The 21,176-nt window shown below is 48.9% G+C and overlaps 1 protein-coding gene across 1 annotated transcript in view; it reads right to left on the bottom strand.

Moving 5' to 3' along the window:
* HSPA12A (heat shock protein family A (Hsp70) member 12A) overlaps positions 1 to 21,176 on the bottom strand; it is a 70,822-nt gene that overhangs the window by 29,207 nt on the left and 20,439 nt on the right. Inside the window, exons 2-3 of the mRNA XM_060099455.1 lie at positions 4,552 to 4,637; positions 2,859 to 2,986 (exon numbers count right to left, since the gene is read on the bottom strand). Coding sequence (XP_059955438.1) covers positions 2,859 to 2,986; positions 4,552 to 4,637 — 214 coding nt within the window. The remainder of the gene's footprint in view (positions 1 to 2,858; positions 2,987 to 4,551; positions 4,638 to 21,176) is intronic.

Here is a 21,176-nt window from a genome sequence, read left to right as displayed (position 1 = left end):
GAGAGGGGATGACGGCGGAGGAGCTGTCCAGCGGAGAACCGAGCCAAACGGCCTCGGTGGTGAGCAGGTGCAAGAAGCCCTAGAGGTTTCAAGCATGGGAGCCTGGAGGAGAGAGTGCCCCTCACAGATGCCAGCAGCCCTGGCCAAGAAGGAGGCAGGAGGAAACATGGAGAGCTTTATTTGAACGTTCTGGCATCGAACTCCCAGGAGGGGCTTGAAGATACAAGCCTGGGGTTCAGGAAGAGATCCAGGCAGGAGACAGACCTGGGCACCCCCATACTGGGGGCACAGTCACAGCAACAAGGTGGATGAGAGTGCTGACGGGAATCGTGAGGAGGGAAGGAACCATATCCTGCACATGTATATGCTGAAGAGGACCCAGAAGCGGGGAGGGGTGGGTACAGACAGACAGGCAGGCAGATGCGATGGGATTACGTCCTGGAACTGATGGGAGGGGCCATGGAGCAATCAGAGGGTAGGCTGAGCCCCAGCGAAGCTTCCTTCCTTCTCCCAGATAGAAGGAAGGAGAAAAGTAAAGAGAGTGGCTGCTTCTCCCTCCTTTGGGGCCACGGCAGAGAAGCCCCGGCTGCCAAGAGGCCAGGGTGCTCTCTCCTCTACCAGGTCCTGGCTCAGCAGCTGGCTCTGGTCCTGCCACTAGCCACACGACCCCTACGGGCAGTCCCTGATGGAGACACATGCCCGAGGGGAAGCGTACCTCTCCCCCTGGCCTGCCTTCCTGGGGAGGTGCTGCACTCCTGGATGGGCTCTCACCTGCCCCTGACATCACAGTCCAGGTGGAGAGCCAACCTCCACCTAGATTGGCCACACAGATGAGGCTGGAGTCATCCCTGGCCGGTTTCCCAGTCAAGCCACATCAGGATGCAGGCTTCTACCCAGGGAGCCAAAGTCCCCATGGTGACCCCACTGAGATGCAGGGATGATCACCAGCCCAGGCAGACACTGGCGCCTGGGCCAGAGGTGTGCACCACACAACCCTTCAGAAATGGATTTTCCATTACTATTAACACTGACATTTTCAGTAGGTAATGGACTTCCTGGGGTTTTGCCCTTCAAATTTTTAATTCTTCATTCCTATTTAAATACAAAAACGTAAACTTTCTCATTTATAACTGTGTCAGTCTGGATCATGGTTATGTTAATATGTTCTGAGTGAAATAAAATTCAGGTAGAATCTCCTTCCAAAAATCTCTACGATAACTAGGATAATGTCCCTAGAGACCCTGAACTCTGTGGATGCTTTGTGAGAATTCCTCCCCAGCAAGTTCAAAGTTACTTTTGCTCTTTTCTTTTTTTTTTCAGTTTTCATTGTATGACTATCCCTTTGAAATAACATTTCTTAAAACAACTAGAAGCTGATAAATGTTGATTCTAGCTTTTAACACAGAACTCTTTTCTTTCCAAGGTTCCCACCTCGGGAGATGGCAGAGCGGACCCTCACAACATGTCCCACTAACCAGAGGCAGAATCTTGGTGGTGACTGAACACCGAAGGCTATGCTGCAATCAGGGTTCTCTACTAGAACTGGCTTTTTGTTATTTCCTGATGAGACGATACCCACGGGTCTCTGAAGCATCTCAGGACATCCAGGTTTCCAGAGGAAACGCAGGGCCTAAATCAAGAGTGGGTAGGGGGATTCCCCGGTGGTGCAGTGGTTGAGAGTCCTCCTGCCGATGCAAGGGACACGGGTTCGTGCCCCGGTCTGGGAAGATCCCACATGCCACGGAGTGGCTGGGCCCATGAGCCATGGCCGCTGAGCCTGTGCGTCCAGAGCCTGTGCTCCGCAGCGGGAGAGGCCACAGCAGTGAGAGGTCCGCGTACCACAAAAAAAAAAAAAAAAAAAAGAGTGGGTAGGGATCACTCTTATCATGACTTATGTTTTAAACAGCACTCTCTATAAAAAATGCATAAGATCTTATTCTGGGAGTGATAACTAAATCCCACAATTACCAGCTGAAGGAATTGCAAAGCCCATCACAATGTATCTTCAGAGCCATCCTTGGGTTTGGAAAATCAGGGTGAAAAATCCCTGGTTCCCAAAGCTTTGAGTGGTCACAGACTGCAAGAAGGCATGAGCCAGTCTGGGGGAGCAGGTACTGGTGCCAGGATAGACCAGGGTCCTTGCAGACAGCTGATCACACGTGGATGGGATGGATGCCAGGGCTGCTGTGTGCATGAGTTGGGCGGGGGGGAGTGGCCCAGGAGACCCAGGGCAGCTTCAGGGTGAAGTTGGCTGAAATTCACCCCACTCTGCTTTTTCTCAGGCATGGTGCTTCCCACTTCTGGTTACTGTCATCTCTTCACTTGAAAGAACTAGCACCTTCCCTGCTTACATTTTACTACGTGCTAAGTGCTTGATAGGAAATCTCGTTACATTTGCACACACACTCTGTCAAGCAGGTACTGCCATTATCCCCATTTCACAGATAAGGAAACAGAGCTTTAGAAGGTTCAGCAATTGCCTGAGGTCACATGGTGGTGAGTGGAGGCCTGGATCTCCTCCATCACCAGCACCTTGAAAGTCAGCACCTCTTGCCCAGGCTGTACGCTGGAATCACCTGGTTTCAAACATACTGTCCAGGTCCTTCCCCAAACCAAGTCAGAATTAAAGCAACACATTTACAGACCAGGAACCTGGAGCCCAGAGATCAGAAGTGGTTTGCCCAAAGTGGCACGGAGAGTTTGGGCCAAGCGGGGCCAGAATCCAGGACCCGCTGACTACGTACCATTCACCTGCTCACTGTACTAATCCCTCTCCCCTCCCCCAAGGCCCTCCCCCAAGTCTCCATAGTTACAGTGACCAGCGCCAGCACCTGCCCCTCCCTGCCCACAGCACTCACCTCATCACATGGATGCATTCTGGCTCCTTGGTGAAGCTGTAGGCATAGCCGCTGGATGTGGTCCCAAAGTCGACAGCCACCACCACGAGAAACGTCTGCTGCTCAGAGACGTTTGGGTCGGCATCGTTCTGCAGATAACCGAGCGGGGTACAGGGAGTGGGCGGGGCAGTCAAGCCAGGCTTTCAGAAGGGTTCCACCCTGCCCTGCTGTGTGCCCACTGCAGACAGAAGCATATTGCACATTCTGGTTCAAGGCTGCCACGTGGTGAGCTCTGGGGAGACGGCAGGCTTTCTCAGCCCCTACCTGACCGACTCAGGGAGAAATGGACGTGTCTCCTGAACAAGGGCCAGGCCACTGGGGAGGGCCCCTGCCTACACTTGCCCAACACTCCCTTTATCAACTGTGCACAAACGTGGCTAATTACGGAAACTCTTCCATCTGGGCTGGAACCCCAGTGGTTCCCTGAGGGACACCCCCCTCTGCCCCCCATTGCCCTCTCCCAGTCCCTGCACAGACCTCCAGACCCTGCTCAGCTGTGCCCTGTGTACCTGCCAGGTGACCCCTCCACCTGCCCGGGCATGTCATGCATGGGTGTGGGGCTCAGCATACCAGGGACCCTGCCCGGTCCTGCCATAGCCAGCATATGACCCTGCTGAGTCCTGTCCCCTTGGGGCCCCAAGCCTTTCGTCATCTGTCACGTGAGTAGGTCAGGCCATTCCAGACTTCCAAAAAATTCTTTAAGCAAATGTAGACTTTCTTTTTTTTAACATCCACAGAACTTCAAATTATACCAATAATTTTTGGATTTGAAGAGTACTGGTTAGAGCAGGGGGTGAGAGCCCCACGTGTCTGGCCTTTCATCGCACTGCCCACCCCCGTCCCGTTCAGCTTATCCTGAAGCTTTTACAGGGAACCCTCAGGGTACAGAGTTTGAAAACCACAGGACCCAGCTGTTAGGTGACCAAGCCTCTCAGTTTTCCCAAGCCTGAGGGAGTTCAGGATAGAGGACTTTGCGTGGAAACCAGGACGGTTCCAGGAAAACCAAGACAAGCTGGCGTCCCTACCTAGCGATGGCTCTGAAGTTCTTCTCAGCAGGGTCTGCTTTGAGGATCTGAGCAGCTCGTACAAAGCCGCCCTTTCCTCCGGGTACCTCTCTCTGGTTGGCTACATGTAAATCCCTGGAACGGCTGCCCCACAGTATCCACCTTTGCAGTGAGGGGCAGGGCGGGAACAAATGCCCAGCCTCCAGCCCCCCGCGCTGCCCAGGTCCTCTCTCTCAGGCAAGCTGGTGCAGAAGCAATTACAGCCACAGCTTTTGGTCACGGCGGTTAACTACAGTGGAAAAGCCAGTGCATTTCACTGACTCACCTGCCAGCCCCAAGTGGCTGCTTCCTACAAGAGGATGTCTCGGTCTCTGAGCCCTGAATCTTTAAAGAGCTGCTCCCACCCTGCCTGCTCATGTTACCCACACCCAGGCCAATGGCTCCAGAAGCATCAGCCACACCATGGAAAGCCTTTGCTGACCCACAGTGGCGAAGGGGCTCGGTAGGGCTCACGTGGCTGGCACTAGGACAACTTAATCTCCACCCATGAATGTGAGAAGCCGCTCAGAAGCCCATCACATGAGAGGCGCCTCTGAAAGCAAAGGTCATCAGCACACGTACCCCCCTCCCCATACACACACATTTCTTACCACAGTGTGGGAAGGGGACAGAGGTGTTATTCCTGTGTCCCCCAGACTCCGGGCTGGAGATGAGTATGCAGACGTAGGGGTCATTTCTGAAAGGAAAGACAAGTGCGCTCCTTAGAGGTGGTGTGGACTGAGCCGGAGAGGAGCAATGAGGGCTGCACGGCTTTGCTCCTGCAGGGACTGTTGCCCCTGGAAAGCCAGCTAACGTGGGGCGAGGCTGAACTCCAGCCAGAAAGGTGGGGTGTCTGATCTGTCCACCCCCGTATTTGATATTTAAAACTTGACCAAATGAGACGCTCCTTTTCTCCCAGTGACCACCAGGCCTCTCCCTATGTGCCACCCAACTCCCACTTAGCAGAGAGGCTGCCCAGTCCCCAAATCGCCTTGGCACCTGGCTCACGCCCTCTGTAGAGCCAGTCCTTAGCCCAGGCACCAGTATGGACCAGAGGAGCCTGTAGCCCCCTGAGATGATGTGCAAATTTTTCATGCATTTTCTTGGAAGGGCATCCACAGCTTTCAGGTTCCCAAAGGAGTATGGGACCCCACCCCAAAGATTAACAACCCTGATCGTAAGAATAGAGGACAGGAGTGCGATTTCCAGAAATAATTTCCTTGTTTTGTGGATGCATCACCTCCTCCCTCCCTCTGGCATGAGGCCCTGCCAGAACAAGGGGAACTCATCTCTCTTCAGTGATGCTGAAGGGTTTTGACATTCAAAAAAAAAAAAAAAAACTATAGCAGAAAGACAGATAGATTAGCATTCCTGGGTCTCCCACTTGGGGCCCTGCAACAACCATGAGGTCAAATCAGAGAAGAGCCAACAGCAAGGCAGCATGAATATCATTTTGTCGATTCCCCTACTGCTCTTGCAATTACTCAGGCACAGACATTGGTTCTGAAACCTTGCCAGAGCCCCGTGGCTCTCCCCCAGGGATGAGCACCCAAGGAGAAGTCGCCCTGTCCCTGGTCAGTGCTGGAAGCTCCACCCACTCTCCCTGCCTGCTGCCCAGGACTGGCAGGGCCTGCAGAGCAGCAGAACAAGCACTGCAGGCTCCCCCTGCAGAGGTGATGGCCAGATCCTGGGCACCAACAAATCCCAGGTACCATCTAGTACGTTCTGCAAATACTGCTCCATTCGGTATATAGACTAATACCTGGTGGGGAAAAAATGGGTAATGTGCTACAACAATACCTGTAGTCAAGGAAACCCAGAGGGTATGAGGTATCTGGGAAAGACCTGTCTGCTTCTAGGGAAGCACTAGGAGAGGCTCCATCTGCCTCTGCTTGCCAAATCACTTTGGTTAATCCCACGCGCTTACTGATTTTTTTTTTCCTGCTTAGTGAGAACTCAAACGGCATCATTACAGTGGGCGCCAAATGGGTTGAGGGAATAAAATGAATTATGAAAGAGTGAATATGAAGCTTCAAATCTGCACAGCCACCTTCCCAATCTGCAGGCGTGTGCTCCCTCTCCTCCCGATAAGGCTCAGTTCCAATCTTTGGGAGAAAGGTTCAGAAGCAAGTAAGTACAGAGGCCACAAATCAACCTGTGGGGCAAAGGACTTAAACAGACATTTCTCCAAAGAGCATATACTAATGGTCGATAAGCATGTGAAAGATGCTTAACTCATTAGTGATTAGGGAAATGCACTCATTAGTCATTAGGGAAATCAAAACCACAGTGTGATACTGCTTCACACCCACTAGGATGGCTCTAGTTGAAAAAAAAAAAGGAAATAACAAATGGTGGCAAGGATGTGGAGATATTGGACCCCCTGTATGTATCTTGTGGGAATGCAAAATGATACAGCTGCTGTGATAAGCAGCTTGGTAGTTCCTCAAACAGTCAAATATAGACTTACCATAGACTCAATTCCACTCCTAGGAATTCCACTCCTAAGTATCTACCCGAAAGAATTGAAAACAGGGACGCTTGTATGTGCGTGTTCACTGCAGCATTATTCACAAAAACCAAAAAGTGAAAACAACCCAAGTATCCTTCAACAGACAAATGGATAAACAAAATGTGGTATATCCATTCAATGGAATATTATTCAGCTGTAAAAAGGAATGAAATTCTTACACATGATACACCATGGATGAACCTAGAAAACATTATGCTAAGTGAAATAAGCTGGACACAAAAGGACAAATACCATATAATGTTTAGAATAGGCAAATTCATAGAGACAGACAGTAGATTAGAAGTAGCCAGGGGCTAGAGGGAGGAATGGGGAGTACAGAATTTCCACTTTGGGTGATGAAAAATTTTGGAAAAAGTAGTGACGGTTGCACAACATTGTGAATATAATTAATGCCACTGATTTGCACACTTAAAAATGGTTAAAATGGGGCCTCCCTGGTGGCGCAAGTGGTTGAGAGTCCGCCTGCCGATGCAGGGGATACGGGTTCGTGCCCCGGTCTGGGAGGATCCCATATGCCGCGGAGCGGCTGGGCCCGTGAGCCATGGCCGCTGAGCCTGCGCGTCCGGAGCCTGCGCGTCCGGAGCCTGTGCTCCGCAACGGGGGAGGCCACAACAGTGAGAGGCCCGCATACCGCAAAAAAAAAAAAAAAAAAAAAAAAATGGTTAAAATGGCAAATTTTATGTTATATATACTTTACCACAATAAAAAAATTTTATTAAAAAAAACTTGCTCGGGGCTTCCCTGGTGGCGCAGTGGTTGAGAGTCCACCTGCTGATGCAGGGGACACGGGTTCATGCCCCGGTCCGGGAAGATCCCACATGCTGCAGAGCGGCTGGGCCCGTGAGCCATGGCCGCTGAGCCTGTGCGTCCGGAGCCTGTGCTCCACAATGGGAGAGGCCACAACAGTGAGAGGCCCGCGTACCGCAAAAAAAACCAAAAAAAAAACAACAAAAAAACTTGCTCATCTGAGAGGAGAAGCAATTTCCGATTCTACTAGCACCATGGCTCAGTGCTCTTGAAAAGAAAATGGAGACGTGAGCCTGGCTCCTGGACCAGCCGGCTAAACTTCAGCTTCTTTGCTCATCTCCCAGCACAGAGTACCCCCTTCCATAAAAGCAGGGGGAGGTCAGCATCTCCACTTGTGAGTAGCCTGCCCTGCCCCCACCCCCCTTGGGCAGCCTGCAGAGAGGCACCATCCTGCGCTGGGAACCACCCTCTCTCCACCCGCTATACCTGCAAGGCCTGCAGCCATGTGTCCACATTTGCACAGAAGGTTTTGGAAGACACCGAATGTCTAATTGCCCAGAAAATCTGGTGCTGGCAATTAGCAAACAAGCTATTATCTGCAGAAAAACCATCCACCCCGCTGTCTGCTTGGTTCTAATTATCCCATCACTCAGCCCTTTTCAGAGCATGTCCTACTGACCTGTAAAATAGCATATGTTGGGCCACACACTGAACACATGCCTTGGGCCCCCAGAGGACTCCAGGGAATTTGAAGACAAGAACCAAGGATGTTTTTTGGTTCTCCCTGTACCTCCCTCCCACCCTGCCTCTGGTTCAGTACTAAATAAATCATTTGACTTGCTGATCACTCAGCCAGGCCTAGAGGCAATTGAACTTCATGGATTTTCTCCATTAGAAATTAAAATGCAGCTACATTGTGCGATGATTTAAAACTGACTTGCACAGAAGGTATGGAGGAGTAACATTTTTATAGACATTTGCATATCATGCACACCCACATCTATAGCTCTATAGATCCCAAATCAAAGATAATTCACCAGTGAATGTGCATTGACCCACCACAGAAATATAAAGAGCCTGTAGTGATAACTTTGTTATCAAGCTAATATTTCTTTATTTAACTATTTAAGATGCTCAAAAATTTTTAGGGAGGGGATTCCCTGGTGGCGCAGTGGTTGAGAGTCCGCCTGCCGATGCAGGGGACACGGGTTCGTGCCCCGATCCGGGAAGATCCCACATGCCGCGGAGCGGCTGGGCCCGTGAGCCATGGCCGCTGAGCCTGCGCGTCCGGAGCCTGTGCTCCGCAGCTGGAGCGGCCACAGCAGTGAGAGGCCCGCGTACCGCAAAAAAAAAAAAAAATTTTTTTTTAGGGAAAAGAATATGGAAAAGCCTACTTTAGCCCCTGCGGGATGTGAGAAGTTTCTGGTGTGCAAATAATCCCAACCAATCTTGAGAGCTTTCATTCAATAGGTAAGTGATTAAGAATAAACACAACAGGGTCAATAGAATATTATCTATTGGTCTATGGATAATTGACAGATCTAAGCTAACAGACAAGAGGAGAGAGTTGATACATGGAATGTCTATATGTACAAGGTACATGCTGTGTGTCCTGGCTACCAATTAAACCTAGGCCATTATCCACAGTAAGAAACACCAACTGTCGTTCACTGTGACCCTGTTTAAGTTTCTCTGTAAAGCCAATATAATAACGTCTGCCCCATGACTGCTCCCGCCTACGTGATATTCCAGTTCAGTACACACAGAGTGACTTAGGCACATCAAGAGCAGAAGAGAAAGGCAAAGCTAAAAGCCCAAGAAGAAGAGAGATTTTTAGAGTACAGGCTTGGGAGAGAGAAAGGAAGCTGATGAAAAGAAAAGTGATACTCATCTGCAGAGGTAAGGAGAGAAGACTGGTAAAAGAGACTAAAGAAAAATGCTTTACCAGAAGTGTAGTCAAGGGCAGAGCTGAGGGATCAGGGAGTTTTAAGAAATACCTACTCCGCCGTTCCCACAAGATTAAACAGACACTCAAAGCATCTTCCCATTTCAAGCACTAAGTTATTCTGAAATGCAGTAACACAGAGGGATTTGATGATTTCACATCACAGAATCAGAAAAACAAGGAACATTTCAAGAATGCAAACTATCAGCCACAGAATCAAGCCGAGGAGGAAGAGACCGGAAGCTTTCTAGAAACCCAATAGAAAATAATCATCAGGTCTTCTTTGTCATTAGTTTTAGATGATTTACCATTACTTATGTCTTATATACTTACTGTATATAAGTAAGTAATCTTTACTATATATAAGTATATAATCTTTTTTAGTTTAGTAAATATGAAAATAGATACAGGTGTTCCTAGGTTCACTCTTAGCCTGGGACTCAGCCCGCAAAACATTCTTCAACCAAGTCATTTAAAAAATAATTTTTGCAGCAAAGAGGGATATATAAATAAATGAAAATATTTATGCAGCCAAGTAGAGGATATAAACAAGTAAAAATAGGATTCAACCAACAAGTCTCCTGTCGCAGGATTTTTTAGACCCCAAAGCAGATAGCAGAGGAGAAACTAGTTGAACTTGTGAGGTTAATACTCATCACTTGCCTTAACAGTGTAATAATTAAAATACAGGCTTCATCAGGGTTCCTGCTATAAAACGTGAGACTTGTAAACTCCAGACACATTCTCATTTGCTCCTGGCTCTAATGGCTTTAATCAGACACTCCTAAAATAAAAAGTAGTCTTACTAAGAGAACCTCAGAGACAGCCATAATTCATGAACTTGCTTGTTGTTCTGCTCTGCTGGAGACATTAGTCAGCAAATAGCCGTGAGCAGAATCGTGGACTTTCTGAGATACATGAAATCGATGCTGCTCCATAAATACAACATTTTTAAAGATGAAGACGGAACCATTGGGCTGACTTTATTTTACAAGGCTCCAGGCTCATGTGAAATGACAGGTGGTCTCAAACAATGGAGACTCCCCAGCTTTTTCAAATAGGCCTCCTTGCTAGCTTTCAGATTTATGTTCTATCAAACAAATGCTCGATTTCAAAAGGATTTTTAAGGTCTGGTCCTTATGATTTTTAAAATGCAGTATATATGTTCATTTCTTTTCTCCTGCTAGCCATGAGATAATAGGTTATTTGCTGACAGTTGCCTAAATCAGGCCATTTGAAAAAAGCTCTCCCTTTCTCTCTCCTTATATGCCCTCCCTGTAGTGTCATCTTTGAAAACTGATCAGCTCAAGGTCATGTGTAGGTTACTGGCAAATATCTTTTTTTTTTTTTTTTCTTTTTGCGGTATGCGGGCCTCTCACTGTCGTGGCCTCCCCCGCTGCAGAGCACAGGCTCCGGACGCGCAGGCCCAGCGGCCATGGCTCACGGGCCCAGCCGCTCCGCGGCATATGGGATCCTCCCAGACCGGGGCACGAACCCGTATCCCCTGCATCGGCAGGCGGACTCTCAACCACTGTGCCACCAGGGAGGCCCCAAATATCTTTTAAGAAGGAAAATTTAAAATTCTTATTACCCTATAACAGGCTGCATGGCTAGCTGAACTAATGCATTATTACCGTAAACTGAACTTCCATTTCAGTAAATAATTTATGGGTTTTTTTTCAATCACCATGGTTGATGTCCAAAGTAAATGGAAATTTTATTGGTGTGAACTGAGAGACCCTCCTGACTTCAAAGAACACTGAGTGTAAAATAGCTGCTCTCCAAATGCTAGATAACAATTATGGAAATGAGCATTTATTGTGGCAGAAACCACAGCATCATGCACCAGGGGGCTGCGTCAGGCCCTTCCTGACACCGGACAGCAACTTCCAGTTACCGTCCCCATCACTAAATGGACTAGGAGATAAGATGCCCCAGTGAGAGAGAACTGGGGCATCGGAGTTTCCTCAGAGACAGTGAGATCCCCAAGTTCCTGCAACCGCAGTCCATGTGTGGTGGCACTTCCCAATTTCTCTCTTAACCATAGGTTCACAGGAACATGCATGTTCAGGCAGCTGCTGGGGGAGGTGAGGAAATGCTTTCTAGACCAACAGGCCTTCCTACTAATTTTCATGAATTATATTCAGAAACCTCACAGCCTCTGCCCACTGGGACCCAGCATTTGAAGGGGCTCCACCAGATCACCCCATACACAGGATTAAGATACTTTTGTCCATCCAACTTGTCTTTCACAGACTCTGGGCTCATCTGGGCAAGGCCATGTCTTATTTCATCTTTGATTCCTCAGCTCCTGATTTGTCACAGGCACTCAGTAAATGTAGGGTGGATGGATGAATGGATAGGTGGTTGGGTGGGTAGATGGATGGATGGATGGGTGGATGGATGGATGGATGGATGGATAGGTGGTTGGGTGGGTAGACTGATGGACGGGTGGGTGGATGGATGGATGGATGGGTGGATGGATGGGTGGATGGGTGGATGGATGGGTGGATGGGTGGATGGATGGGTGGATGGATGGATGGATGGGTGGATGGATGGGTGGATGGGTGGATGGATGGATGGATGGGTGGATGGGTGGATGGATGGGTGGATGGATGGATGGATGGGTGGATGGATGGACGGGTGGGTGGATGGATGGATGGATGGGTGGATGGATAGCTGGTTGGGTGGGTAGATGGATGGACGGGTGGGTAGATGGATGGACGGATGGGTGGATGGATGGATGGATGGGTGGATGGGTGGGCGGATGTTTCTAACGTGTGCCCAAAAGTGGACTCAGTGACTATCCATAGACTTGGAGGGCCACTGAGGTCTTTCCCAACTGAGGCATCAACCCCCGAGTCAGGATATTAGTAACACATATCCTGAGTTACCTCCAACAACGTGGGATCAGCTCTCAAATCACCCCCAGACCTGCCTCTCTCCTCAAATGTCCCTTTTGGTTGGTGCAACCACCATGGCTCCCAGAAGGGAGATTTCCTAGACTTCTCCCTCCCCTCTCATTGTACTCCTAAGCCCCGTCATCCCTACTTCTTAGCATCTCTCACAGTCACCCTCTGCAGCCTCACCACCACAACCTTGGTCCAGACCCTGCTGACCTTTATCAGGCCTCCCACACAGCCTCTCAGTCTCCCCGCTCTGAGTCTCCCCATCCAAGTCACGCTCCTCCGTGGTCAGAGCCATCCGGTCAAAACTGAGGTCTGCTCACGTTACTCGACCAGGCCAGGGCCTTCTATTCCCATGCCCCACAGGATACACCTAGCACACAGGCCTTTAAACCTAGGATAAACCTAGCACACATCCAGGCCTTTAAAAGTCCACCCCGCCTCCCTCTGCAGCCTCATCTCTCTCCATCGCCCCCATGCCTTCTCTGCTCTCTCGGTACAGAGGAGAGAGGAACTTCTTTATCAGTGTCTGGGGATTGACGGGCAAAACCCAGACTTGCGGAAATGCTAAGGACAGCAGCCTGGTCTCATCAAGAAATAAATTACAGGGTTTCCCTGGTGGCGCAGTGGTTGAGAGTCCGCCTGCCGATGCAGGGGACGCGGGTTCGTGCCCCGGTCCAGGAAGATCCCACACGACGTGAAGCGGCTGGGCCCGTGAGCCGTGGCCACTGAGCCTGTGTGTCCGGAGCCTGTGCTCCGCAACGGGAGAGGCCACAGCAGTGAGAGGCCCACGTACCGCAAAAATAAATAAAAAGTAAATAAAATAAATTACAAGGAAAATACAGGGGAAAGGAGGGATAACTATAGATTAAAGGGTCTCTCGAACTTTGATGTGCATCAGAATCACCTGGAGCGCTTATTAAAACAGACGTGCTGACCCCACCCCCAAAGTTTCCACTCCAGTAGGTCTGGAAATGCTGAGTATCTGCATTTCTAATGAGTTACCAGGCCATCTGGATCAGCCCCAGACAAAGGCTATACCTTTAAAAGACAAAGTAACTCCAGTCATTGCAACACTTGGATCTTTACTGGACCATGATTCAAATGAACCAAAAATCTTATGCCATTTATGAGACAACTGGAAATGTAAACACTGACCAGATATTGATAATATGAAGAAATTATTGTTAGTGGTGTAATTATGTAATTTTTAAGAGTTGTTATGATACATTCTGAAATATTATCACATGAAACAATATGATATCTGGGATTTTCATCAACATAATATGGGATATTAATCCTTTGTCATTGCTTCGTTTGCAAATATTTTCTCCCATTCTGAGGGTTGTCTTTTGGTCTTGTTTATGGTTTCCTTTGCTGTGCAAAAGCTTTTAAGTTTCATTAGGTCCCATGTGTTTATTTTTGTCTTTATTTCCATTTCTCTAGGAGGTGGGTCAAAAAAGATCTTGCTGTGATTTATGTCATAGAGTGTTCTGCCTATGTTTTCTTCTAAGAGTTTGATAGTGTCTGGCCTTACATTTAGGTCTTTAATCCACTTTGAGTTTATTTTTTGTGTATGGTGTTAGGGATACAGCCACTATACAGAAGAGTATGGAGGTTCCTTAAAAAACTAAAAATAGAACTACCATATGGCTCAGCAATCCCGCTACTGGGCATATACGCTGAGAAAACCATAATTCAAAAAGAGTCATGTACCACAGTGTTCATTGCAGCACTATTTACAATAGCCAGGACATGGAAGCAACCTAAGTGTCCACTGACAGATGAATGGATAAAGAAGATGTGGCACATATATACAATGGAATATTACTCAACCATAAAAAGAAACGAAATTGAGTTATTTGTAGTGAGGTGGATGGACCTGGAGTCTGTCTTACAGAGTGAAGTAAGTCAGAAAGAGAAAAACAAATACTGTATGGTAAACACATATATGTGGAATCTAAAAAAAAAAAAAAAATGGTTCTGAAGAACCTAGCGGCAGAACAGGAATAAAGACGCAGACGTAGAGAATGGACTTGAGGACACGGGGAGGGGGAAGGGTAAGCTGGAACGAAGTGAGAGAGTGGCATGGACATATATACACTACCAAATGTAAAATAGCTAGTGGGAAGCAGCTGCATAGCACAGGGAGATCAGCTCGAAGCTTTGTGTCCACCTAGAGGGGTGGGATAGGGAGGGTGGGAGGGAGATGCAACAGGGAGGGGATATGGGGATATATGTATACATAGAGCTGATTCACTTTGTTAGACAGCAGAAACTAACACACTATTGTAAAGCAATTATACTCCAATAAAGATGTTAAAAAAATAATAATAATACGGGAGGGGAGGGACAGAGATTAAACGATACTGGTCACAAATTGATAATGACTGAACCTGGTGACTGATTCATCCGGGCTCAATACATTATTTGTCCTACTTTTGTATATGCTTTAAACTTTCCATGATAAAAGAGCTGGTGTTTTAATGTACCAGTTTCATGTCCATCTCCCTCTTGTCAGGAGAGCAAGAGGATATTTTTCTTATGCTGTGTATCAATCAGAGCACCTGGCCCATACATGGTAGGTAGGTGCTCCAGACATTTGTCAAGCGAATGAATAAGCTAGTAAGAATATATATTCATTTAAACCGATACACGGAGACTCTGAAGGCCTGGGAAGGTTTCAGACCTGGGTCACCGGTGGGTGAGGGGTACAGGTTCAGCTGGCTTCTCTGGAGGTGAGGCTATTGGGACAGCCCTTGAAGGAGTCTGAGTTTCAGCAGAACCCACCGGGCCCCCTTGCAGGCAGCAAAGCAGGTGTCTGACCACCAGCTGAATGGCTCTAACTCCGAGGTGGGCTCTAGCAGCCCAGCCTCAGATACGAGGCCCTCCTAGACTTTGAAACCACCTCTGTAAACCCAGGGCCTCAGAGGAGGCAGGGGGCTGTCCCCAACCCAGTGCTGGATCCCTCCATGTTCTGAGAAATGGGGAGATGCCCCTGCAGACAGGCAGAGTTTCTCTAAAGACCAGGACACACCCTTTTTGCTGTGTTCAGACTCGCTGGGCTCCCAACTCCATGTGGAAGGGATGAGAAGCCTCAATGAAGGCCTTGGCATTTCCTCATCCCCCTGAGGAATGGCCAGCTGCAGTGCCAATGTCAGCTGTCACCCTGTGACCCTTTGTACTAAAAGAACAAACGCTGAGGTCTCCAGAAAGGGAGGTGTCCTGCGGGGACCAGGCTGCAGGCACAGCATCCTCCATGCTCAGGCAGGGCAGCCAGCTTGGGCTGCAGGGTCGAGGGCCATGTCTCCCCAGAACCAGGGCAGCTCGAGAATAGGAGCAAAGCTGAAGTTGGCTCCTTGGCTGCAGTTCTTAAAGGAAAGTAAGGAAAACAAAATGGCTTCTGATGATGATGGAGAACATGGCATGGCAGGTGGAGAAAGCGGAGGTCTGGACACCGGCTTGTGAGCCTGGAGAAACCACCTCACCTCTCTCTGGCGCATCTTCTCCCTCCGTGAAGTGGGAATTTGGATTCTCAGGGCCTCAATCACTGTGTTGCAATGAACAAAAGAGGTAAACCCTCAGAAATGTGTAACAGTCCGGGATAAAAGGATCCAGGAAAAGGAGTAAGTCTGTGAATAAAGGTGATGAATTTGCTGTGGAACGTATTTCATTGATGTAACTGTGGAAAACACAAACGAAGGTATTCAGGCAATTGGAAGTGCCTATGCATTCCAGGGAGAAACGTCTTATTCTAAATTGAAGTTCTTCCATTAAAGCTCATGCTTTGTGTCAATATTACCAAACTATTTACATGTGATTATTATTTAGTGTATCTGTTCAATAAATATTGGTTTAAACATAAAAAAAAAAACACGAAATATGTAACAGCCCTCACCCACCATTTGCTGAATTCCTTCATGGGGTCAGATATTTATGTATTTTTTTTAGTTTAGGCTCTTTTGCAAGTTTATTAAACTCAAATTATTTATTTGAAATTGTTAGAAACGTACAAACTCAGAAATCTATTAGGAAAGCTATCATGGTCGGCACGCACTGAATGCGAATTTCATGCCATGCTAAGAGCTTTACAGGTGTGGCTTGAGAAAGCCTGCTGTTAGGGGCTGGAGGTACTGGCATTCTTCCACTGGATGGGTGAGAAACATAAGGCCTAGAAAGTTAAGAAAGAAGCCCAGGGCTTCGCTGGTGGCGCAGTGGTTGAGAGTCCGCCTGCTGATGCAGGGGACACGGGTTCGTGCCCGGGTCCGGGAAGATCCCACATGCCGCGGAGCAGCTGGGCCCGTGAGCTGTGGTCGCTGAGCCTGTGCGTCTGAAGCCTGTGCTCCACAACGGGAGAGGCCACAATAGTGAGAGGCCCGCGTACTGCAAAAAAAAAAAAAAAAAAAGAAAGAAAGAAAGAAGCCCACATTTTTAGGATGCAGCCCAGCTGGATTCGGAGCTCGCCACCTCTGAGCCTGTGCCCTACAGGGAACCCAACACCAGGTCCCGCGCAAGTATTGTTTCTCTTGAAAGATGAAACTACGAGAGAGGTGTTAGTGTTAACTTAAATCCCCATTTCACAGATGGGCAAATAGTGCAGGGGAGGTCAGGGGGTCACAATCACAGGGCACCCCCAAGCCCCAGAGGCTGTCTCTGCCTCCGGGCTCAGAAGGCCACATGGCTCACCCTTCCTTTGGCTCCGAAGCCTCACAGTGTTCTCCATTTCAAATGCCATAATTCTTCAAATCCAAATATCAGCGTGGGGAGGAGCCATGATGACACAGAGGTTCAGAGTCAGGAAAGCCTGGCCTCAAATCCTAGCATGGAAGGCTTCCCTGGTGGTGCAGTGGTTGGGGGTCCGCCTGCTGATGCATGGGACACGGGTTCGTGCCCCAGTCCGGGAAGATCCCATGCCACGGAGCGGCTGGGCCCATGAGCCATGGCCGCTGAGCCTGCGCGTCCGGAGCCTGTGCTCCACAACGGGAAAGGCCACAACAGTGAGAGGCCCGCTACCGCAAAAAAAAAAAAAAAAAAAAATCCTAGCATGGCCACTTCCCAGAGGCAGGCCCTGGGGTGAGCTACTTAGCCTCTTCAAGCCTGTTTTCCCACCCCTCCTGGAAAAATGGGGGGGAGGGGATCATGACGATGGTGATACATTTCATAGGATCACTGTAAAATAATGCATGAATACATGAAATAATATCTATAAAACCTGGTGCATGGTGAGCACTTGATAAATTATAGATGTCATTTATCATTGTTACCATCATGATCATCATCACCAAATCGGCCCAACTTCTGTTGAGAAAAAGCACCCACGTGTTTACACCAGGGTACAGAGCTCCCACTTATGCACAAGGGCGGCAAATGCATTTTCTTTACATTATGCTTCTCTGGGCTTCTTAATCAAGGATAAAAAGTCACACCAGACAGAAACTTGGCAAATGGGACCTTCAGGAAAACTCAGTGATGGGAAACACGAGGGCCTTGCTTGCCGTGGGTGAGGGAGACTGTCTGGCCCCGACTTCCCGCTCAGGCCACCTGCTCACCTCAGGGGTCCTTTCAGAATAACCACGGAGACCCTGGGAAGCCACGTGACCCTCCGCGCCAGACAATAACCTCAGGCTTTCCTGTCCTCTGCGATGAAGCACATTTTCGAACTGACCGGGTGAATGAAGAATCACTCTCCCACCAAGGAAAAGATTCCAGCTGCCTGGGCACCTGGAAGGCCAGGGTTTAGACTTCCCCAATTTCTATCGTGAACGGCCTTGGGATGGCTCAGCCCACAGAGGCCACGGTACAGCTGAGACTAAAGCCAGGGGCAACGGCACTCCAGCCTGTTGGTCTCCCCAGGAGCGGGATCTTTCCCCTCCCACTCACTCATCATCTGTCCCTGGGGAGGGGAGAGGGAGCAGCAGAACAGGAGGTAAGGGTTGGGGAGAGAGACAGCTCGTTCGCCCCCTTCAGCTGAACCCTCCTGATGAGAGAACGTTGTGCCACCTCCAGGCAGGAAGGGTCGCCCTTAGCCCGCTTGTACCCCAAGCCAGAACCGGAGCACAAACCTCCCGTACTCTGCCGGTGCCTGAGAGCTGAGGCTCGTGCACGTTACAGATCCTCCGAGGAGTGTCTTAATGGAAGAAGTGTCCCCAAACAGCAGCGCAGTTTGTGCACTGCACAAAGGCACCACCTTGAGGGACATCACCCAAGCAGGACTGCACCCACCCCTGGATATGGGTGCCGTTTTCTTACCCCAAAGGTGCCCTTCCAAGTCATGAACTAAAGGGCTCTATCACCTAGAGTGAGCACACCTTTTTCCAACTTTTGCACCCAGAGAAGATCTGTGTCTAATTCATCTAAAAGCACCATAAAAGGCAGCCACGGTACTTAATAATCCAAAAAAAGGAAGGAAATGCCTGGAAAGGTACTGAGCTCCCCATCACTAGAGGAGTTCGAGTGGAGGCCAGGCAATCACTTAGCTGTAGAAGAGCAACAGTGGGTCAGAAAAAAGGAGATGGGACTCAGGAGGAGTGGAAACCAGGCTGTATGGACTGAGGCATTCGACCAAGATTCACTGAGCACGTGACTCACTACCTGCCGGGAGCTGGAGAAGCTGTGCAGCACTGTGCTTAAGCACAGGGGTGTTGGGCCTGGGGAGGCTGTTTCAAATCCCAGCTCAGTTATTTACTGATCTTGGTGGATACTGCTGTATCCACCCCAAATCCATTTCTCCCTTCTTAACCAAACCCTATTTTACATGACTAGGGGGAGGGGTGACCCTGCCCCAGATCCAGGGTAGATCCTGGGTAGTCTGAACCAATCATGACAACCCCCTTCCCCTTCCAATCATGGACACGGGAATGGGTTTGTGACCCACAGCTCTGGCTGATGGGACATGAAGGGAAGTCTGCCGGAGGCTCCTGGGAAAGAAACATCCTGACTCTCAAGCGAGCCCATGAGGCCAACACCTGTGGCTGCTATCTTGCTGCCAGCCCAAGATGCAGCCAGCACGGAAAGAACCTCCATCCATCCTTCAGTGGGCCCATGAGCTGCCTAGTACCTGCCATGGAGCCTGCCAGACCTCTGGACTTCCCATTCATGGTCATAACTAATTTCCTTTTTCTAGAAACAAGATAAAGTCAGTTTTTCCATGCTTTGCAGCTAAAAACTGATGCACAGCTGTGCAATCTTGAACAAGTTACCAAGTTCCTTGGTGGTTCAATTTTCCTTCTGTATTAAATAGAGGTAGGTGATAACTCTTACTTCCTGAGATTAATGAGGATTCAATAAGAATAATGCAGGCAAAGGTCTTAACCAGTGTAGCTATTATTCCTCACAGTGTCTCATTTTATCTTTACAAATGACCCAATGAGGTAAGAAATAGGTAGATATTAGCTCCATTTAACAGCAGAGGAAACCAAGGCAGAGAGAGGTTAAGCGTTTCCCCAAAATCTCACAGCTAGTAAGTGCCTGTCTCTAATGCCCAAGTCCCTTCCCTCCACCACATTCCAGCCCTGAGGTTCCAGGGGCCCTCAGGTTCCAGGCCTGAGCCTGTACCATGGAAAACTTGCAGCTGAAAAATCAGATCTCTGGAGGGAGGTGGGGTAGAGAGGGACTACTAATGGATATGAGTTTCTTTTGAGGGTGATGAAAATGCTCTGGAATTTGATAGTGGGGATGGTTGCACAACCTCGTGAATATATTAAAAACCACTGAATTGTAGACTTTAAAATGGTGGGTTTTATGATATGTGAATTATATCTCAAGAAAAAAAAAATCAAAGAGCTGCAGGAAACCACACTGTAAGGAAGACTGTCTCCTAGTCCACCTCCAGGATGGCTGCTGACTACAGCTAGGCCGGGGGCAACAGCTGGCACTGGCCTGTCCCCAGACACCCCACTCTTTAGCAACACAAGAACGTGGGCCCAGAGCGGCGTCAGTGCCTCAGGTCACCAGCTGTGTCTTCACTTTTCCCCTAGATGCTCTGAAGCCGGCTGGCCAGAGCTAAAGGGCCAGGAGACTCCCAAGCGTTAGGCATCCTGACAGCGAGCTACAGACAGGGGGCTTGGCGGTGCTTATCCCCAGATAAGTAGTTTCAAGGGATTCTGGAATAAATGTCAGGAGAAGGTGCCTGATAACCTGCAGCCACACTAGCCCTCAGCAGGAGTCACGGCCTCGTCTTAGCAGGAGGGCAAACTGCATCAGCATTAAAACATTCTTCTGTTAACTATTTGCAAGTGCCCACTGCCTGAGCCTGGGTCCTAGGCCGGGAGGTGCTCAGGAAACTGCCTGAGAAATTCCTGCTCCCAAAATATAAAGGAAAAGAGAAGAGAAATGCCACAAGGGGCTGAAAAGAGCCCCTGGGGAGGTCAAGCATGGCCCATCCACTGCAGCCTGAAGGGGGGCTTCCAAGGGGGCGACCAAATGCCCTCCAGCGCAGGCAGCCTGGCACCTGTACACAGACCATTCCCACACGCTGGGCGAAGGCTTCATGTCAGCTGGAAGGAAAGAAAGTCCATTCAGAGACTTTTAAGACTAAGTTTAAACTCCCTAGTTCTTACTCTTTTTACACAAAACCTTCACTGATGGATTGACCTTCTTACAAAAATGGAATTAGTAAACTGGATATTGATTAAGATATTGATTAACTTTAGACTTTGCTAAATTAAGTATACATGGCAAAATTTCAAGAGTAACTACTCTTGAAAGGAGTTGAAATTGAATATCTAACTTCCAAGCAGTAACAGGAGATAAAAACAAAGCAAACTAGTAGACAATTCCCCCAGGACCGAATTTGCTCAAAGCCTTTGCCAAAAGAATATAAAAGATCATGCTAAGGTACTTTCCTGAGAATGGTGCTTACTTCCTCAGGCTACTCCACAGAGCAGGGGGAAAACCCTAAGCCACCAGGACCCAGAGGGTCCCCCAGAGCACCCCATGGCCCACCTAAGGCCAAGCAGCTGTGATGAGGCCCACAGAGCCTCCCCACCGATACACCAGACCCAGCTCCTGTCCCAGAGCAAGCAGATGCTGACCACCAAACTCTTTTTTTTTTTTTTTTTTTTTGCGGTACGCGGGCCTCTCACTGTTGTGGCCTCTCCCGCTGCG

Source organism: Mesoplodon densirostris, chromosome 1 (assembly GCF_025265405.1).
Source record: "Mesoplodon densirostris isolate mMesDen1 chromosome 1, mMesDen1 primary haplotype, whole genome shotgun sequence".
Taxonomy (NCBI): Eukaryota; Metazoa; Chordata; class Mammalia; order Artiodactyla; family Ziphiidae; genus Mesoplodon; species Mesoplodon densirostris.
This window is presented reverse-complemented; position numbering and strand designations above follow the sequence as displayed.